At 36.9% G+C, this 18,580-nt stretch overlaps 4 protein-coding genes across 8 annotated transcripts in view; 2 read left to right on the top strand and 2 right to left on the bottom strand.

Moving 5' to 3' along the window:
* Positions 1-2,054: 2,054 nt before the first annotated feature.
* Positions 2,055-6,601, bottom strand: LOC124416089 (RNA-binding protein spenito). The gene is made up of 2 exons (XM_046896954.1): positions 6,367-6,601; positions 2,055-5,874 (listed from the first exon to the last, which is right to left on the bottom strand). Exons 1-2 carry the CDS (start codon positions 6,489-6,491, stop codon positions 3,687-3,689), a joined length of 2,313 nt encoding a protein of 770 aa, XP_046752910.1. The 5' UTR covers positions 6,492-6,601; the 3' UTR covers positions 2,055-3,686.
* Positions 6,602-8,013: 1,412 nt separating this feature from the next.
* Positions 8,014-10,344, top strand: LOC124416090 (tubulin beta chain-like). Its single transcript, XM_046896955.1, has 7 exons — positions 8,014-8,143; positions 8,365-8,676; positions 8,750-8,868; positions 8,967-9,184; positions 9,314-9,486; positions 9,608-9,921; positions 10,004-10,344. The coding sequence occupies exons 1-7, from the start codon at positions 8,087-8,089 to the stop codon at positions 10,164-10,166; spliced, it is 1,356 nt and encodes a 451-aa protein (XP_046752911.1). The 5' UTR covers positions 8,014-8,086; the 3' UTR covers positions 10,167-10,344.
* Positions 10,345-11,342: 998 nt separating this feature from the next.
* Positions 11,343-12,434, top strand: LOC124416092 (lysozyme-like). Its single transcript, XM_046896957.1, has 4 exons — positions 11,343-11,519; positions 11,759-11,853; positions 11,944-12,007; positions 12,216-12,434. Exons 1-4 carry the CDS (start codon positions 11,384-11,386, stop codon positions 12,353-12,355), a joined length of 435 nt encoding a protein of 144 aa, XP_046752913.1. The 5' UTR covers positions 11,343-11,383; the 3' UTR covers positions 12,356-12,434.
* Positions 12,435-13,780: 1,346 nt separating this feature from the next.
* LOC124411381 (dystroglycan 1-like) overlaps positions 13,781-18,580 on the bottom strand; it is an 86,342-nt gene continuing 81,542 nt past the window's right edge. For all 5 annotated transcript variants that reach the window (XM_046890483.1, XM_046890476.1, XM_046890502.1 and 2 more), the window contains 5 exons: positions 18,332-18,493; positions 17,958-18,206; positions 17,617-17,806; positions 16,838-17,512; positions 13,781-16,752 (listed from right to left, as the gene is read on the bottom strand). In XM_046890483.1, the coding sequence (XP_046746439.1) occupies positions 16,529-16,752; positions 16,838-17,512; positions 17,617-17,806; positions 17,958-18,206; positions 18,332-18,493 (1,500 nt within the window). In that variant the 3' untranslated portion in view covers positions 13,781-16,528. The remainder of the gene's footprint in view (positions 16,753-16,837; positions 17,513-17,616; positions 17,807-17,957; positions 18,207-18,331; positions 18,494-18,580) is intronic.

Genomic DNA, 18,580 nt, shown 5'->3' with positions numbered 1-18,580 from the left:
CGATGATAATTCTTCAGTCAACGATGCGTTCAAAGTTGACTTTAATCCGTATAAGTATGTCTCCAGTGGGACTAGCATCAGTCTATGCTAAAGGTTTAAAATCATGCGATATTCCAAAAATTTTAAACTAAGAAAAACAAAAAACCGTCGTTTCCGAAAGTCATTTAATGTAATCGCGCAATAAAATTCATCATATCAAGACGGAGTATTCTCAAAAAAAATTATCGACGGAATTCAGAAAATTGAGTAATTGTTCAATATTCTATGATTGCATAGAACTTCAGTTACTGAAAATTATACATAAATTTATACGCTCTTTTACATTCTACCATGGTGCATAAAATCCTGTTTCTATTTCAGATCTTTGTACAGAATTGAAAACAGAAACTCGGAAAATGGGTTTGCGTCATCAGTGTAAACGATCGCTAGACTATTATAAGAAATGTTTACAATCATAATATAGCTGTTAGTGTAAACACGTTGAACTAGCAGGTGCGTCATTTTATGTTGAGCTTTTTCTGAATAACGGTAACAGGATTAGTACGTATTTTTTTTTCATCAACAAATGCTTTATTTATGCATAGATTGTAGGTCATACAATGTAAATCTTCATTTGTAGTTTCGGTATCCATTAGAATCTTCTGAAGACATCCAATTCCATTGCATTTGACAGCATCGTTCAGAGTTCTGAAACATAAAAAGATATCTCCCGACGACCCAACTTACCATACAAACCAACAAATCTGATTGAATCATTATTGAGCTACGATCAATATGTGGTTGAGGAATAAGATCCTCGAGTGTCTCTGAGGGGCAAAAGCCATCATTCTGCTACGATTCATCAGTATTAAAATTTGTGCTCTCTGGTCAATCTCATTTTCTGTTATTTTTATTTGGAATTGAGAATCAGTCTGATGATTTCTGCCTCTCAAAGATATTAAGGCCAGAATACCTGTAGGGTAGTCGAAAATCTGAAAAAGAGAACACCTCACCAATTTGCTATTGAACTAGAGAACCACTAAACTCACTTCACTAGTGCAACATGCAAATTTACTGGAATTTCTTTTTATTTTGAAGCAAGTTGTGCACTGAACTTCCGGCCTTAACAACAATCGTGTCAATACGACGAACTAACAATTGTCAATCTTTTGCTCTCTCGTTTAGTCTTTACTTGTTTCATTTTCATTTTCCTCAAAGATGAGTAAAGAAGAAAGCGTAAATTTTAATCAATATGATTTCTTTCACTATATTGATAATTCGGGTACTTGGAGAAGAGCAGTGTTGAAAACTTTGTACTCGGAGAACTTAGCACCCAGAGTTCCAAAACTACGAAATTAGCAACAATTTCCAAAAAGCCAGTTTATAATTTTCTTCTTTGCCAATAGAAACTTTTTTATTTTAATGTAGATGATGAAAAAAAAAAACTTGGAAAAATTAATCACAAGCCACATAATCACTAAAGCACAATTATCTCTCTGGATTGGCAATATGATGACTCAGAACCAATATTTCGCAGCTATGTTGTTTAGAACAAGAAATAAACTGGCACTAGCCACTGGTTACACTGAAATCATTAGTTTCTTTTTTTTTTTTGACAAAACTCGTATTTTCCTTTTCCATCTGTCATTAAATTGAGATCGATCAGCGTATTAAAACATTGTCGAATAACAAACCACAACACCAACTTCACGACCACTTAACTAAAATCAAAGAAAAGCCGACAGAACAAAAATTGAGATAAAAAAAAAACAACAACCAAGGAACAACTATGTCTTTCTCTAAGCACAAGCATGCATTGTTTTATCAACCGAATCGTTTGTTAATTTTGGCGAACTCTGTTTTAAAACTTTGAATATCCTAGCATAACTCAAAACTTCCATTTCCTTCTTTCTTTTTTTTTCAAACTTGATTTTTTGTTTATGAACAAACAATCACAGACGTAACTCAGCTATCGATAACTTTCAACCACTAATTGAACTAAACTCGTTTCAACTTCAACTTGATGGGTGGGCATATTTTTTTGACATATCTAAGAAATTAAACACAATCAATAGTTTTGTCTGCAATCGGCTCTATTTTTTCATTTCATTTCTTTTCTTTTCAACACCAAATACACTTTACCACCGCACCTTAGTTCGCCTCCGAGTGCGACTTGGACTTTCTCATTTCTCAGGTGTTCTGAGGGTTCGATTTTAAGATGGATGTTATTTTCATACCTTCATGATAACACCCTCGGAGGCGAGAACACAAGCACTGTTTTACATCACTGTACACAATTGGAGATTTCTGTTGTTTCTTTTTTTAATACCACCAAACACAGTCCTTTATGGTAAAGTTCACAGATTGCTTAACATGTTACCAATGATTCTCACGGCTTTAGACGAAGTTTTTTTTAGGGTTTTAGAAGAGATTTTTCTGTTCGTTTTCCCCACGGCCACTCAAACACTGTCCATGTTAACGAAATTCAATATCATTTTCACAGATAATTTATAGCACAAACACTTAAATCTTATGCATCTAAAATCTAAATCATATAAAAGTAAATTAACTGAAGTTAGTATTTTCATTTTACGATGTGACCGTTTGATGTTCTTCAACTTTAACAATAAACTAGTGGTTAGTTGTCGACCAGTCCTTTCGCATTTTGTATAAGAATAACAATGATCATTATTTACAGAAATCGCGTTAAAGAAGAAAGCAGTATATTAATGTGTACGGTAAGAAATAGTTTTGCCATTTTTTTTTCAGTTTGCAGACACGTTACTTTAAAAAAATTTCATCACTTAATGTAATTTGCATCTCTTCATAAGTATACGTATATATTTATATTTATATATATATGCATGTATATATAAATCCTAAGACGTTTATGCACTGCAGCAAAATTCATACAATCACAAATGTGAAAGAACTGTGTACATGATAATTGAGTATGTATACTAATTAGAATAGGTTCACTACAATTAAATTATGTAATAGATCATGATTCACCATTATGTCATTATGTCATAACGGTCCAACATGTATGACCCAGATTTAGAGAAAAAAAAAGTGATGCAGAACATTACTAAAATAATGTTTTATCTTGATAAAAATAATTATTCCACTTATAAATCAATCTTCGGAAGAACTTTGCAAGTTTTCAGTTTACTATTTCGTTATCAGAGCGCTTACCTCGTAAAGCTATATCTAACATTTCGTTACCATAAGTTATTACTTCCATGCTTAGTACATGTACTTCTTCTATCAGCCTTGTCAGAAGTTTCAATTCTTCTGACCACAGCAGTCACTTGATATCAACATATTATTATGTCCTGGTATTTGACCATTGCATACCCCCTTGGACATGGTTTTGTCAATTTTTACGATTTGGCTGATTCTAAAAATGAACTGATAAATTTCGACTTCTGAAAAATGAAGCTGTACAATATCAACATTTTCTTACTCAAAAAAGATGCGCGTAATGAGATGTAATATAGTGCGATTAATTTGAGACAGTCTAGAACTACTAATCTGCTAAATACTCTGTATATGGACTATCTGTACGTTAAATGTAATTAGTTACTTTCCTTAAAATTCCACCAGAAATTAAGAAAATCAGCCAAATTTTTGACCGAGTAATGTAACAATATTGTATGTAGTATTCAGCACGTTTACCTTTAATAAACCTTATGAGTAAGCGTAACTTAGGCACTGCCGCCCTTCACCACAACGATAACTAAGTGATCCTCTTTCAAACCTTCCTCGCTAAGACTGGGACAAGTTCTTTTCAAAAGTTCGGTTGAAAAGGCGCACGGCGGAAAGGCATACAAGACACCAGTTCCTTCTGTGTCTTTATTCAACAGAGATATTACTCCTGCAGCTTCTTTCTGCTTCAGATACGACACTAAGTTTCTTAGAGGTCGAGTTTGTACGTTTGCGTCATCGTTCGTAATGGTAGCGCTAGATCCTGCAAGCCCTAAAAATATAGCATGTGAACTGGATGTTTGTATGCGTTTAGAAACGTCGTCTAATTTTGGCTGGTCCAAACGAAGACGCTGCGTTATTCTCAGCATATGTTTCCCATCCTCATCCTTCATGAGCGCGTCAATTATCTCTGTATCTCCATCTGTAAGGTGAAATTTAGCTGGAAACAAAGAATTTTTTAATATCAAAGCGCCTTGCCAAACCGCTATAGACTTTCGTGCAACTTCGGGAAGAGTTCGCGACGTAGACAGCATCCCTGTTCTAGCTGTTTCAGAATCGGAATCTGAATCCACAGGTCTTCTCCGAGGAGAGCGTGATCTGGATCGATCTACACCTGGTTCCCGAGACAACGAGCGCCTCAAGCCCCTTGGTGATTCATATTCGAGCTCAGGTGGAGGCCGGCGACTTGGCCAATCAGATTCTTCTCTCACATATCCTTCAGGGTAAGCAGTTCCACGGTATCCCCCTCTGCCTCCTCCTCGTCTTTCGTGCCATGGGGCACTTCCGCGACCCCTGAATCCCCTCGGAGCATAAGCAAATTCACCTTCAGGAGCGTAAGGATCGTACGGAGATTCGTATTCCACAGGTCTTGGTCGAAATTCAGCCGCGTCTTCTGGGTACGGTCTAGGTTTGAACCCAAACCCGGGAGTAACATCGGCAAAATCAACCCTCAGCCTCCTATCTGGTCCCCCAAGTGGAAATCCTCTCATTTCTTTGACAGCAGCTTGGGCAGCGTCGATGGAATCGTATAAAATGTAGGCATTGCTGTCTCCCTTGATGTAATCAATCTTTTTAATAGCCCCAAAACGATCAAACTCTCTCTCCAGCTGAGGCACGGATGTCCATGGCCCCAAACCGCCAACCCAGATACGAGTTGTTGGGGTAGCTTTACCGTATCCGATTTTACACTGGAATTTACCAATGTACTGGCCAGATAATTCAACTTTGCATCTATGCGCCATATCCAAAGTTTGGAACCTGACAAAAGCATAAGCATTTCCAGTACCCGGCGGGGGTCTCTTGATATCGATGTCATCCACGATTCCATACTTGCTGAAGATTCTTCTCAGCTCTTCTTCGGTAATATTTATTTCCAAATTGCCAGCAAACAAGGTTCGAGTAGCCAGTGGGTCATCCTCAGGTGAAACATGATGCAAATAGTTTGGAAACTTGTCTTTCTTATTTTCAATTCTCTCAAAACCGTGAACAGGATGCCGAATCATCATGTGTCTGGGTGGTCCATAATGATGCGGAGGACCAGGATGAACATGTGGTGGTCCATGGTGTAGTGGTGGACGAACAAACTCGTGATGAGGTGGCGGAATTGTTTCTCTTCTGAGCTCCCTGTGAGGTGGAACTCCAACCGGTGGTCCGTAGACACGTTCGTATCGTTCAATCGGTCTGTGCCTTTCTGTAGGTCCGGGTGACCTGGCATAATAACGTTCGTAGTCTGGGGGAGTGATTGATCTGGGTCGTCGGTAAGATTCGGGTCTTTCATAAACAGGTTCAACCAAGGCAAGCTTGTCGTATAAAATAATTCTCGGTTTAGCATGTTTCGCGTCTCTCGCATCCTCAGAACTTCTGAAGCAAACATAAGCAACTCGCTCGTCCAATTCATGAGAGATTCGTATGGAAAAATCACCAAATTTCTTATACTCCCGGTAAAGGGTGTCCTTTATCACTTCATCGCTTGCTTTCGGATGTATCGAACTCACGCAGAGGACCTTGTAACTGTATGGACGCTCCGGTGGTATCTCTCTGGGTGCTCGCATATACTCGTCCCTGTGAGAACTGGACTCAACGTATCTGGCATGAGAGGATGCTCTTGGTGGACTTGGACTTCTAGCCCCTCTAGAGCGCCGTCTGATTCGTTCCGGCGTAATCCTCTCATCACTCGAATCGTCGTATCTGAAAAGTTGGACAACATTTGTCGTGAAATAACTGATGAAGTATAATTTAGAAAAAGCGAGACTTTTTCATTTATAAAAAGATAATGAAACTAAGCACAAATCTCAATTAGATTCCTCTCTTGTTAAAAAAAAACCTATGCTTCATACTAGCAGACCGCAAGTGGAGGTTATATTGACCATGAATACTGCGGTCAACAAAGCAGCAAAAACCTGACATGTACCATATCACCGTGAGATTACCGGGATACAATGCTGGTAAGGATTTTTAAGAAATGAACAGGAGTGTTGATTTCAAGGATAGTTGTGAATCATATTGGGTAGATGCGTCTTACTAATTGAAAAATAGGCAAACCAAAGACGGCGTCCTACGTAAAAAGTAAACAAGGATCGTCGGCACGAATGGAAATTAGCAGAATCGTAGCGACTGACGGAGAGTGTGAAAAGAATTTGGAATTTATGATACCCGGAGGTGGAATAGTACTTGGCATACCTTCCCATGGAGGATCTGGATCGCTTGACACGGGGCGGTGGAGTGTCCCGACTCGAGCTCCGTTTCATATTATTTCGGATTTTAACCGTTATTTTGTGCCGGTCGTCACGCGGAATCCCAATCATCAACGCTGCAGAAAACCGCAAATAACTGACAAATAATTAATAAAATTATCCGCGTTAACTAAACGCACTCCACTCAACAGACGCACAGCAAAATGGCGGTGATCATTTGTCTTCTGACCGTGCCTTGTCGCGTCTTCCTCTCCCCCCTTTAGCGATGGCACAATGAATGTCGGCTAGTTCCGAGCACCGCTACTTATTGCATTCCGTTCTTTTACACTATGTTTTCGAATATAAGCGTGACTTGTGAACTCTAGATTATTTTTTCATGACTATTTAAAAAAATTCGAGTTTATTTCTCACTCTTTGTTACCTTAACAACCTTTGTAAATATCGCGAATAATTTTGAACTACTTTTCAGCGCGTAGCTGTTCGTCGGCCGACGCCTTACTGGTCACTGGCGTAAGCGTACTAAGGAGCTAGTTTTACTGTATGGGTAAGGTATAAATATTACAATTTTATGATCTAAAACGTTGCTGGTAATTGGTAATTTTATCCCCAGGGTACCATTTAAAATCTAAGTCTGTGGATCAACAATGTTTTACGGAATTACCGAAATGTCGATAAGGTAGAATTACAATTGGCATTGACCAACATTAAATAAATCCCTGGCAAGTATGTGTGCATGGCTGGTTGCAGCCTACCAAAGTATCCAGGCGTTTTCGGGAGTTACCACTCGTTTTCAATAATAAGATTAAGGTATTGTTGCTGTTGAAAATAATAAATAAAGAATTATTACTAGAGATGAGCCCAATGTGCTAACTTAGTTTACATTTATTACAGCACCTACAAAAAAATTTCATTTAGAAATAGCTGCGCGGATTTTTCCGAAACAAGGGGCAATTGATACCTTACGATACCTTAATACTCGCAAGAAATGCCCCTGTTTTTGGGAAGCTCTTTGAATCGCCGATCGTATAACGTGTGACTATACTATGCGTTAAAACTTGAGGACCAAAAAAAAACAATTAATCCACACATCTCACAGTTGCCTCAAGTTTGAATTGAACATTTGAATCTGTATGAATACAGAATTATTTGAAAATTCATGGCCTTACAAAAATGACCTCAACTACTCGTTTAGTACATATTTTATATGATATAAAAATGGCAGCGTTCATAGTTTCTGTATCAACATACCTATAGATGTATTACTGTATTACCCGCATCGCCCAATGTTTTGATTGGTTTCAATAACGACAACCTCTTCGAGCAAATATAATCCGTGCCACAGGGACGGACTATTACATGTTCCTACGTTCTAGGTATTTTGTCCCGTTCTTCCTGATGAATAAAGAATTATCGGATAGACGAATTCCTTGTATTCAAGCTACAAATTTTAAAAGAATGTGATATACAATATTGAGCAATTGATTGAAAATTTCAGTTACATAACCATTATAAGGAACCCTATTCACGCTGGTGAGAATAATTATTAGACGGTCCTGTACTAGGTACATGAGAGGTAAGTGACCAATAATGACAGCAGGTGTCTTGTAGTGACAAAAACTCAACTCACTTTTGTGACGGTTTGAATTCAGTCTGGTATCAGTTAGTAACGAAAGCCGTTCGAAGTACCATCGCCAAATTGACTAAACATGAGAGAAATTGTTCACGTCCAGGTGGGCCAGTGCGGCAATCAAATTGGTGCACGAGTAAGTCTCTTTAATTCTAAGGGTTTTTGTCATTTGGATAATACGAATTATAAGAAACGTGCGAAAAATTTAGTCTCAGATCAACTTCTGCAGGCCAAAATGGCTGCAATGCGTTATATACAAGATTCGTACCTCAGTAAGATTCCGATAAAAGTGACGAGACTTTAATTGGATGCATGCAGCATATACTCTATTTTTACTTTTTTCCAAACTGTGTGTAGTTTTGGCACATGATTTCGAACGAGCACGGAATAGATCCGACAGGAAAATATGTCGGTACCACGCGAGATCTGCAATTGGATAGGATTAGCGTGTACTATAACGAAGCTGCAAGGAGCACATATGTTCCCAGGTCGATTCAAGTCGACCTGGAACCTGGAACCATGGACTCGGTGCGATCGGGCGAATTTGGAAAAATTTTTCGGCCAGACAACTTCGTCTTCGGGCAAAGTGGTGCCGGTAACAACTGGGCTAAAGGTCACTACACAGAAGGGGCGGAGCTGGTTGAATCGGTTCTAGACGTCCTAAGAAAGGTAGAAAAATTATTGCCTGAGCAACACTCAAGTGGGTGATGATCATAATATTGAAACTTACCTTGAAATACAGGAAGCTGAAGGATGCGACAGCCTCCAAGGCTTTCAACTGTGTCATTCCTTGGGGGGAGGAACCGGGTCCGGAATGGGGACCCTCATAATGTCGAAGGTCCGCGAAGACTTTCCCGACAGGTACATACTTCCCTAAAACTGATCGAATTTTCTCGATAAATATGTCACTGTGGAAGTTGATATGATTATAAACATCTTTATGGTATTTTTTTCAACAGGATCATGACGTCCTTCAGCGTAGTACCAAGTCCAAAAGTGTCGGACACTGTAGTCGAGCCATACAATGCCACTTTATCCGTTCACCAGCTTGTGGAAAATACGGATGAAACATTCTGCATCGATAACGAAGCACTATATGATATTTGCTTCAGGACGTTGAAGTTACCTTCGCCCACCTACAGCGACCTGAACCACCTTGTATCCCTAACAATGTCTGGTGCGTAAGCTATACTGTAGCAACTGACGGTACAATAATTATAGTACTGACAAATCATGGCGTTCAATGTTTCTTTAGAACTATAACTGTTCGATGTGTATAATTGTCAAGTTTCGCACATGTTTGTAGGAATTACCACCAGTCTAAGATTTCCAGGACAGTTGAATGCTGATCTTCGAAAGCTGGCTGTTAACATGGTACCGTTTCCCAGGCTGCACTTCTTCGTTCCAGGATTTGCTCCGTTGGTTGCGCGAAACAGTCTACAGTACCAAGCTCTCACTGTGCCCGAGTTGACGCAGCAGGTGAGGATATCTCCATTTGAATTAGACAAATTATACAATGCTAATCAAGTATTCAGCCAGTTATAAATGTTTGAAATTTTACTATACTCAACCTTGGGTACATTTTCGGATGACGTGAAAGATGTTCGACGCGAAGAACATGATGGCAGCTTGCGATCCTCGCCACGGTAGATATCTCACAGTGGCGGCTATCTTCCGTGGAAAAATGTCGATGAAGGACGTCGACCAACAAATGACAAACATACAAAATAAGAACAGCTCGTATTTCGTGGATTGGATTCCGCACAACATAAAAACAGCCGTCTGCGACATACCTCCTTGTGGCATGAAAATGTCGGGTACTTTTCTCGGGAACACCACTGCGATTCAGGAACTCTTCAAACGCATCTCTGAACAGTTCACTTCCATGTTCCGACGCAAAGCATTTTTACATTGGTGAGTTTACAGCGCACGTGCCAACTGCAGGCCTGTATCGTCCCTCGCAATGATTTTACATGACTGATTTTCATCATTCCAGGTACACCGGAGAAGGTATGGACGAGATGGAGTTTACAGAGGCAGAGTCAAATATGAATGACATGGTTTCGGAATATCAGCAGTACCAAGAAGTCTCCGCGGAGGAGTCGGTGTTCGTGGATGACGAAGAGGTTGAAGAGGGTATAGAATTCAACGAAGACTAGATACATCCCGTGTGAAATTAATATATAATTTTCGTTAAATTTTTACTACTCATTGTTTTTATTTTGCGGTGCAAATATAGATAAATACCTGTCGGTACATATATGCCAGTGATGGTAACGTATTGTAGTCATACTCGTATTGTTCATGATATTTTGAATACAATTTCTACGTTGCATGTTAAAATGTTGACCGTTTAACAATAAAATTCAAAAGTTTGTATTTTTGGTTCACCGAGAGAATATTCATAATTTTTACTCTCGTATCTCCTCTCAATTTGTAAATTTCCATGTCAATTTTAGTTTGAAAGCTCGCAACTGAACTTATTCTGAAATTGACTTTCAGAGATTAGTACTGCACTTGCATTGCACATACTTACAAAATGATAAAAGAAACAATTATTTGCCAATTGTTTCTCATAAACCGAAGTATGTTTCATTTTAGTGTGGTGAAATAAAATGCGAGTGTATAATTCGGAATGGATGGCTACAAAAAAATGTGACGCTTGTCTACATCATGCCTCATATAAACTTTTGCAGCGTTTTCCCTATAATCGATCAATTATTGTGTCAATTATCACCACCATTTCCTTCAGCCCAAACGATTATTCGAAAACGAAAGCTGATGGAAACTGCTTTGTTATAAATGAACATAAACTCTATCACTGTTTCTCGCCTCTCAGAATTCAATATTAGTTCTGAATACACCAAGTCTCTAGAAATTAAGGAAAGTAGAAATATGCTTGCCACGAAGGTGAATATTGCAAAAATCATGTGTGTTCAAATCCATTCAGCAAGAAGAAAACACGTAAGAATAGATTTTTGCTAAAATACAAATACAAATATCATTTTGTCGTGACCCTGCACAGGGGTTAATTGGTACTGCCGAGACTACCAAGACGGGGATTTACAATCAGCATGAGATAAATGGACACGGGGAAGTCCCCAAGTCTTCAGAACTTTTATCGCCGCAAATGATAAGTGCACGGGATTGAAACATTATTAAATTCATGAAACTAATCAAGCGAGGGTTAACTCCGGCAAAGTATTTTTTATTTGCGACGTACGGCAATCTTGTTATTCTTAATTATCAATCTTGGCTTATATTCGCATATATAATAAGTACGCAGGCATAAAAGCAACAGCGCGACGAAATATTACGTCAGTTTAAAATACGCTCTTGAATCATTTACACTACAGTTGCCTAAATAAGCTTAGACATGATGAAAACTTCATTAGTTGTATTTGCTTTACTTCTCGTCACTGTCTCTGACTGTACAGGAAAAACATTTACGCGGTGTGAATTAGCGTTAGAACTAGACAGACAAGGCTTAGATCGACAAAAAATGAATGACTGTGAGTACCTATGGCTGCCGTATAATTATGTAACGGTATTGAACGTGAATTTCTGTCACGTATTTATCTGTATCCTTGATATTTTAAGAATAATAACAGCGATTTAAAGAAAATTTCGGATGGTAAGTTTCTGGCACCAAAAAGTTGCCATGGTTAATTGTAGAGTAAATTCCATATTGTGTGTAATAATAAAAAAATCGAATAGCGTGAGATTATTAAAAATAATATGAATTAAACAGGGGTTTGCTTGGTGGAAAAGGAAAGCATGAGAGATACATCAGCTATTGGCGGACCGAATGCGAAGGATGGCAGCTACGATTACGGATTATTTCAAGTAAGAATATAAAAAAGTTGATGAACTGCTCCGCAAAGTTTATCGAAATCGGCCAAATCGATAAAAAAAAAATTTTTCATCAAATTACAGATTAACGGAAATCTTTGGTGTTCATTGGGTGTGGCAGGGGGTGATTGCCACATAAAATGTGAAGGTGAGGTATAGGTGCATTGTTTAGAATTATAACTGCGAAGTATGGTTGCAACAAGTTTTGCACTTTTGATGTTTTCATTTGAAAATTTATGCACGTCTCATTCTTCCGTTTGCCAACTATTTAGGCTTCGCACACAAGTCGAATTAGTAATACTCTGCTATTATTCAGGTCCACATTGATCTGCACTGATAAATTATTATGATCACAGATTTAATCGACGACGACATATCCGATGACGTTCGATGCGCTAAAAAAATTTATAGAAGACATAAATTCTACGCCTGGAATGGCTGGAAGAGCGGCTGTTTGAATAAAATTATTCCGGACGTTCATTACTGTTTCAATTAACCAATCGGAAGTATTTCTGATATGTAAAACTGATGCGCAATCTATTTGTTTAAATAATATTATATACCCGTAGTAAATAGTGATTTGATTTTGAATCGTGTGCAATTAAGAATCTTTCAGACATCACCATAACACATTGCGAATCACCAAATAAAACAGCCATATGGGGCTTCATTAAAATTATGGTGATATTGATTTATTTGGTCAAAGAATTGTTGATGATGATAGCTGCATTGACTTGAAACTTTTCAAGTTATAAGAAATTTCACATTTGCGACAGTAATTATCCAGTGCTACAACGTCTTCATATAATATTCAGTAAAGAGAAATTGCTATTTGGACCGACCGGAAGTATAATTTTTTGCATCAAGGTTCTATCAAAATAATTCTATACTTATACAGCAATACTTTATAACTTATGTTAATATTATTAATAAATTCAATTAAGTAAATACATCAGTATAGTTTCATGTATCTATAATTATTCTGTGAAATATAATATAATTTTTGTACAAGAGATTTACCGATCCTTTTCTGTCAATAATAATACTAATTGTAAAAATAATATTTACCGTATCCAGAAGTCTATACATATTAATAGGAATTTGGAAAAAAATGCAAAAATGTCTTTATACCCTAAAATGACTTTATTAACTCTTAACTTTACACGTGTTGAATATATACTTGTCAGATCTATCTGTATACATGTATGTATATTTTTTCAATATTTCACCATATATATTACCAACATTATATGATATGGTCGCAAAGTAAATTTGATAGATTGTCTACTTAAGATTTCATATTATAATTCTTCTAGCATTATATAAGAAAAAATTTTAATTAGACACCCTATATAGTCGATACAAAAGGTGCGTGTATACTTCACTCAAGTATATTCATATACAATGTTGGTACTGACGAACGTATTACCATGAAACCGTGTCATAAAAGCGTTTCCGAGAATCATAGGATTATTTTTAATAATTCCGGGCAATTATAATATACAATTATATCATATACGCGATATTTTTATTCGTAATATATAATTTGTCGCGAAATTTCACATGCGAATTCATATATATATATGTCTTTGAATATCAATCGTAAGAATCGTTACAGCTCTGATATGACACAAAATAATTTCATACCAGCCTACATTATACAATTAGGAGACTGAGACATTTGTTCTATTGGCCAAAATCTACTATTGTCCTTTATCCCAATGAGACAATTAGTTATTATATTGTATATAAAATTAGGCTACTAACCATAACATTGAAACTAGTTCACAAGACTACGTAACGTGTAAAGTCGTTAGCGGTAAAAAATTGCAAAAAAAAAACTTCACATGAAATTCGTCGTTTGGTTCTTATGTAATTGTTCCTTCCTCTTTTCCTTGCCTTGTGAACCTCTATTGTCCCCTTTGTTATATACGGACTTAGGATCAAACGGTGTTTTTGATCGTTAGACCAAATATCTTTAGACCTGATTTATCAGATCAAGTATAGAAATACCACAATCACAATTTTTTTTTTTTTTTACAAATACAAATTATGTCCTCCTATGTTTTTAAAACGGTGATTTAAACACACCGACTCAAGTATTTTATGCACTTTTTGAAAGTTTAGTATATATATATATATATTTGTATATATCATATACGTTTATATGATACATAGGTTTTGTTTAATAGACTATGATGTGGCGTTTGACAGATATGCATAAAAAGATGATATGAAATAAGAAGCAATGATATGAGAGTAACACTTGTTTATCGCAGATTTTCCGTTGCACTCTGAATCGAGTCTAAATCAAAAGATAAGCTCGCACCGTTAACGAACGTGACCAAAACTGAAATTTGCTGCCTAAATCAACTTGTTCTACGCAAAAAAGTTCGAAGAAGAATATCAAACTTACAATGGCGATCAAAGTACTTCGAGAGAATTGTAACAGTAACTCAACAACATATTACGATAATCGCAGATATTGTCCTTCATTGCGACCTGAACAGACCGATGTACAGATTCGAATGAAAAGGAATTTCGTATAATCTGGAAAATTGTTGATACATAGCTAGAGTCAAGTGTGCGAACTGCTGGCGATAAACAAGGTGTGATGAATAGTGCTGAGTTAGTATACATGATAGATTTCCTTAGTGTCTAGATTACGAATAAATGAATTAATACATTATCGTATTCATTAATAACCATAACAATATTTTATCCACGGACATATCCAAACATTCATACGTTAGTTCGCATACACTCAACGGCATTTGTGCATGCGTGTGTCACAAGTGGTGCTAATCCGCAAAAATTTTGCCACTCTAACTTTCGCGAAGCAAACTTCGAGACACGGACACAAAGTGTTTTGTTTTATGTTTCTTTTCAAAAATATTGCTTTCAAAAACTGTTGTATGTCCATATTCGCACAGTCTGTACTTGTTGAGTAAATCTGCACTTTTATTAACAACTCATTCAATAATATCGTATGGTTGAAAAACGTTACGAAATTGTTACAAGATTAAAAAGTAATTTATCCAATAAGTACAGTACCACACTGTATATGCACGGTTATCGTTTTACTATTTTATTTACCTTTTTATATTAGATATTTTTTGGCTTGGTTACTATATAAAATCTAAATTAAATAGTTTTTTTTTGTTTTTCGTTTTTTTTTATTCCGTCGTTTTAATATTAATAAAGATGTTGCGTTTATATCAGGGTTGTATATCTTAACTCTGATTCAAACTCGCCAATGTCACTAATCTTATTTTATAATTATAATTATCATTATTATTATTTTCGTAGCGATATAAAAATGATACAAAAATGATCAGTGTTGGTCAAAAACGAAGTGGTGTAATAGATACAAAATCAACACCCCTGACAAAAATGTGCGCTGATAAAGATATAAAGAAATAGGGATGACAAAGTAATTTAAAAAAGAAAAATTAATAAGCTGTTCAACATTATTTTTCAGCAAATAACATAAATGCTAACATTGGTCTATCGTATTTAAATTTCTATCGCTTCAAATACTGTAGACGAAAGTAACAATTATTATCGAACGTAGGGAAATGTACAAATGATCTTGAGATTTATGCCATCTCAAATATTTTATATACGTCGCTACCCTTATTAGATCTTTGACGTTGTTCCTATCACTAATAAGTAGTGAAATGTTCCATTGTGTCAGTTTACCGTCATGTATCTGAAAATACCTTTATACATTATCATTTTATTTCACTCTGTTTATTGGCTCACACAGTGCTAATGGAAGCATTTTCTGGCACTTCAAAACGGTATTGTGTGAACAACACTTTGAGTCACATATTTTTAGAAACTTTCCACATTCCGATAAAGGTATCAGTTTTAGAAATAAGAGCAATAATTCAACGAAATTTTACAATTTCCATCTGGCAGTGTTTGACATAGTAGTATATCAGTAGAAGTAGTAGTATCAATAGTTTGTTGTTGTAGTAGTAGTGTGGTGAAAGTTGCAGTAATTGTAATAGCAGTAGTATTAGGAGTAGTAGTATTAGTGTTATACATTTCAAGAGATTATCATTACACTTAGAGACTGCCTATCACGTAGTAAATGTTTATCAGATTTTGCAGTTATGTCTTATTATGATCTTACCTTTATTGCTTTTAGAAAATGGCACTGAATATTGAATGTGTACTTGAGAGATTTGAGTATTGTTCATTGTATGAATAATTTTCAACAGTACAAGAATACGTGTTATTTAACAGGATTGAATCAGTTATGATTTTGTATATAAATGACCACGCTGGAATAAAAACCGAATAACTTATCCAAGATTTTATTCTAGAAGAGTTCCGTTACAAAAGGCAACGCGTGAATTATGTTGAATATCCACTATAGAAATTTAATAATAATTAAAAACTTTTTCCTTCATAATATCTAACAACGAACATAACTGTACTTCAATATAAATCGCCGTATGTATGGAGTGGGTAAAAGAAACGTTGACTTGAATTTTCACTTCGAACGATTGTTATGAATATTATTATGGGTCTCATAGCTATCCGTATGATTATTAAAATGATACTGCTGGTAAGCGTCTGTTTGATTTTGAACGTGTGTTGGGGAGTCTCCGAGCATTGCTAGCATGTACTTACGCGTTGGCGAATGCACCGTGTTTTGTTAGGGGGGGACATATGGAGGGGGTTTTCTGTATGTAGGTGTCGGTTTTGGTCTGTTTTGACGATTGTTGTCGCGATTTGTGGCAAAAGGTGGTGGCGGCTGGTACGGTTCTTCAGAATTCTCACTCTGCAGCATGGGCACATCCGCCCCGTCTTCAGTCTTTTGATACTCGGGTGGTGGTAGCGGTGGCTTTTCTTCTTTAAGAATAACTGGCGACTTGTTACCTGAAAAGTAATATTTCATAATAGTGCCTTTGCAGAATGTTACACTCCGAAATAAAGAGTTAGGTAATTAAACACTAGCTTTTACCTGGGTCTGGTTTCTCGTCCAATTCATCTTGGAATATCACAGGGATTCCCTTATTTCTAAAACTCTGTCTTTCGTCGTCTTGTTCACTGACGCTCATCTTTCCACTGCGCTTCCGTCTGTATAAAATGCAAGCAATAATGGCGGCCAAGATCAGCATAGCAGCAATTATTATCGCTGGAACTATGAATGTGATGATAACGTCATCGTGCGATTTTCCAACCGATGTCCCACCTTCTACGGGTGGACCAGCACTTGGCGAATATACACTCGTAGATTCATCACCGAGGCAGATACCGGTCGGCGTAATAGTTATTTGTTTCACTGGAAACTCTGAACCCATAACATCTCCCACGCGATCAGTCAACATTTTTTCGTCTTTGACAATCACCTCGCGTAATTGCGTTATCACGTTGTGCGGGCAGTACGGAGTCACCAAAGTTTTATTGTGCCACGTGACAACTGTGCTTTCGGTAATATTATCTATCGATATGGCACTTGCGTCTTTGTCATGGAATAGCTCTCCCAGTTTTTCCATAAATTTACGCTTCTGAGCGGCAGAATGCACGAAATTTTTGTAAGGAATTTCCAAAGTCATAGAAAATTCCACGATGTGTTGTGGCGGCGACGTGTTCGACGGATTTACGACAACGATAAGAGCGTCTGTTATACTTGCGCCTGGAATAAATGTAAAGATTGTTCATAGTTTATTTTCAGAAAACTTACTCAGCCGTTACAAGAAGCGTGACTCGAGGCTTCTGGATATTTTCACTATGTTATACCTGCTGAGTCGGTGACGATCAGTTGATACTCTTTACGCCCGATATCTTTTGGCATAGGTACGCCATAGAATTGGTGGTTGTTGCTGTCAAATTGAAGCCAGTGATCATCTGGAATTGGCATTCTTTCACTGGTCATCAATGACATCTTCATATTGTGCGCTGAACCATCCTCAGCGTCAAAAGCCATGTCCTGTGATAAAAATGATTTCAAAGTGAATGACAAATGGAATTTGCGAACTAATCGTGCTTGAAATTTTGTTTTCAGAGTTTTCAGTGGGTATATTTTCGAAAATTTGTTTTCGTAAATAAAGTAGCATTTATAATAAAATGTAAAACTTTACCTCTGGAACTGTAAATACAAGCAATTGTCCAACCGTTGCATTAATGCGGTCTACTTGATTCCTTGGCACTGGAGGTTGGTTTATCTTGGGTAGGATAGGTTTCTCAGTCACAATTTCAGGCGGTTCAGGTTTCGGTTCCTCTTCACATTGTCCAATTTTACGCAGGCCGACATGTCGAACCTTTATTTCAGGTGCAAGAATTGTTTGCAATGCAGTACTGGGCAATCCATTTTCATTCTCCACCAAAACCTACAATATACAATGGAATTTGCTCAAGCTATCACATTATGTGTAATTAGGATAGTATGGCAAATTTTCAGAGCCTTAAAAGAACTACAAGGAGATAAATTAAAACATGGAGAAGTTCAACATACGTCAAATAATTTGTTAATTTCTTCTTCAGGGCATTCTATACTTCGAGGAAGGCTGTCGTTAGACCACGTAAAAGTAATGTGGTCACCCATAATATCGATTTGTCGTACTGTTATTTTGGATGTATCTTCATCTCCGTAAAGTTTGGCGAGACCGCGAACAACCTGTAAAATATTTCTGTTGTTAGCATTGTCAGTGAAAAGAACGGTTGAAAAACCTGTTGAAAAGATATAGCTGCATCACAAATTATG

The sequence above is a fragment of the Diprion similis genome, chromosome 2 (assembly GCF_021155765.1).
Source record: "Diprion similis isolate iyDipSimi1 chromosome 2, iyDipSimi1.1, whole genome shotgun sequence".
Classification (NCBI taxonomy): Eukaryota; Metazoa; Arthropoda; class Insecta; order Hymenoptera; family Diprionidae; genus Diprion; species Diprion similis.
The sequence above is the reverse complement of the archived record's forward strand: the minus strand, read 5'-3'. Positions and strand labels throughout refer to the sequence as shown.

Excerpts from the sequence above, each read along its gene's own strand:
- LOC124416089 (XM_046896954.1), bottom strand. The coding sequence starts at position 6,491 with ATGATTGGGATTCCGCGTGACGACCGGCACAAAATAACGGTTAAAATC. Across the intron at positions 5,875-6,366 it reads TCCAGATCCTCCATGGGAAG|ATACGACGATTCGAGTGATG; the intron begins GTATGCCAAGTA and ends CCAACTTTTCAG.
- LOC124416090 (XM_046896955.1), top strand. The coding sequence starts at position 8,087 with ATGAGAGAAATTGTTCACGTCCAGGTGGGCCAGTGCGGCAATCAAATT. Across the intron at positions 8,677-8,749 it reads TTCTAGACGTCCTAAGAAAG|GAAGCTGAAGGATGCGACAG; the intron begins GTAGAAAAATTA and ends CTTGAAATACAG. Across the intron at positions 9,487-9,607 it reads TGCCCGAGTTGACGCAGCAG|ATGTTCGACGCGAAGAACAT; the intron begins GTGAGGATATCT and ends ATGACGTGAAAG.
- LOC124416092 (XM_046896957.1), top strand. The coding sequence starts at position 11,384 with ATGATGAAAACTTCATTAGTTGTATTTGCTTTACTTCTCGTCACTGTC. Across the intron at positions 11,520-11,758 it reads TCGACAAAAAATGAATGACT|GGGTTTGCTTGGTGGAAAAG; the intron begins GTGAGTACCTAT and ends TGAATTAAACAG. Across the intron at positions 11,854-11,943 it reads ACGATTACGGATTATTTCAA|ATTAACGGAAATCTTTGGTG; the intron begins GTAAGAATATAA and ends ATCAAATTACAG.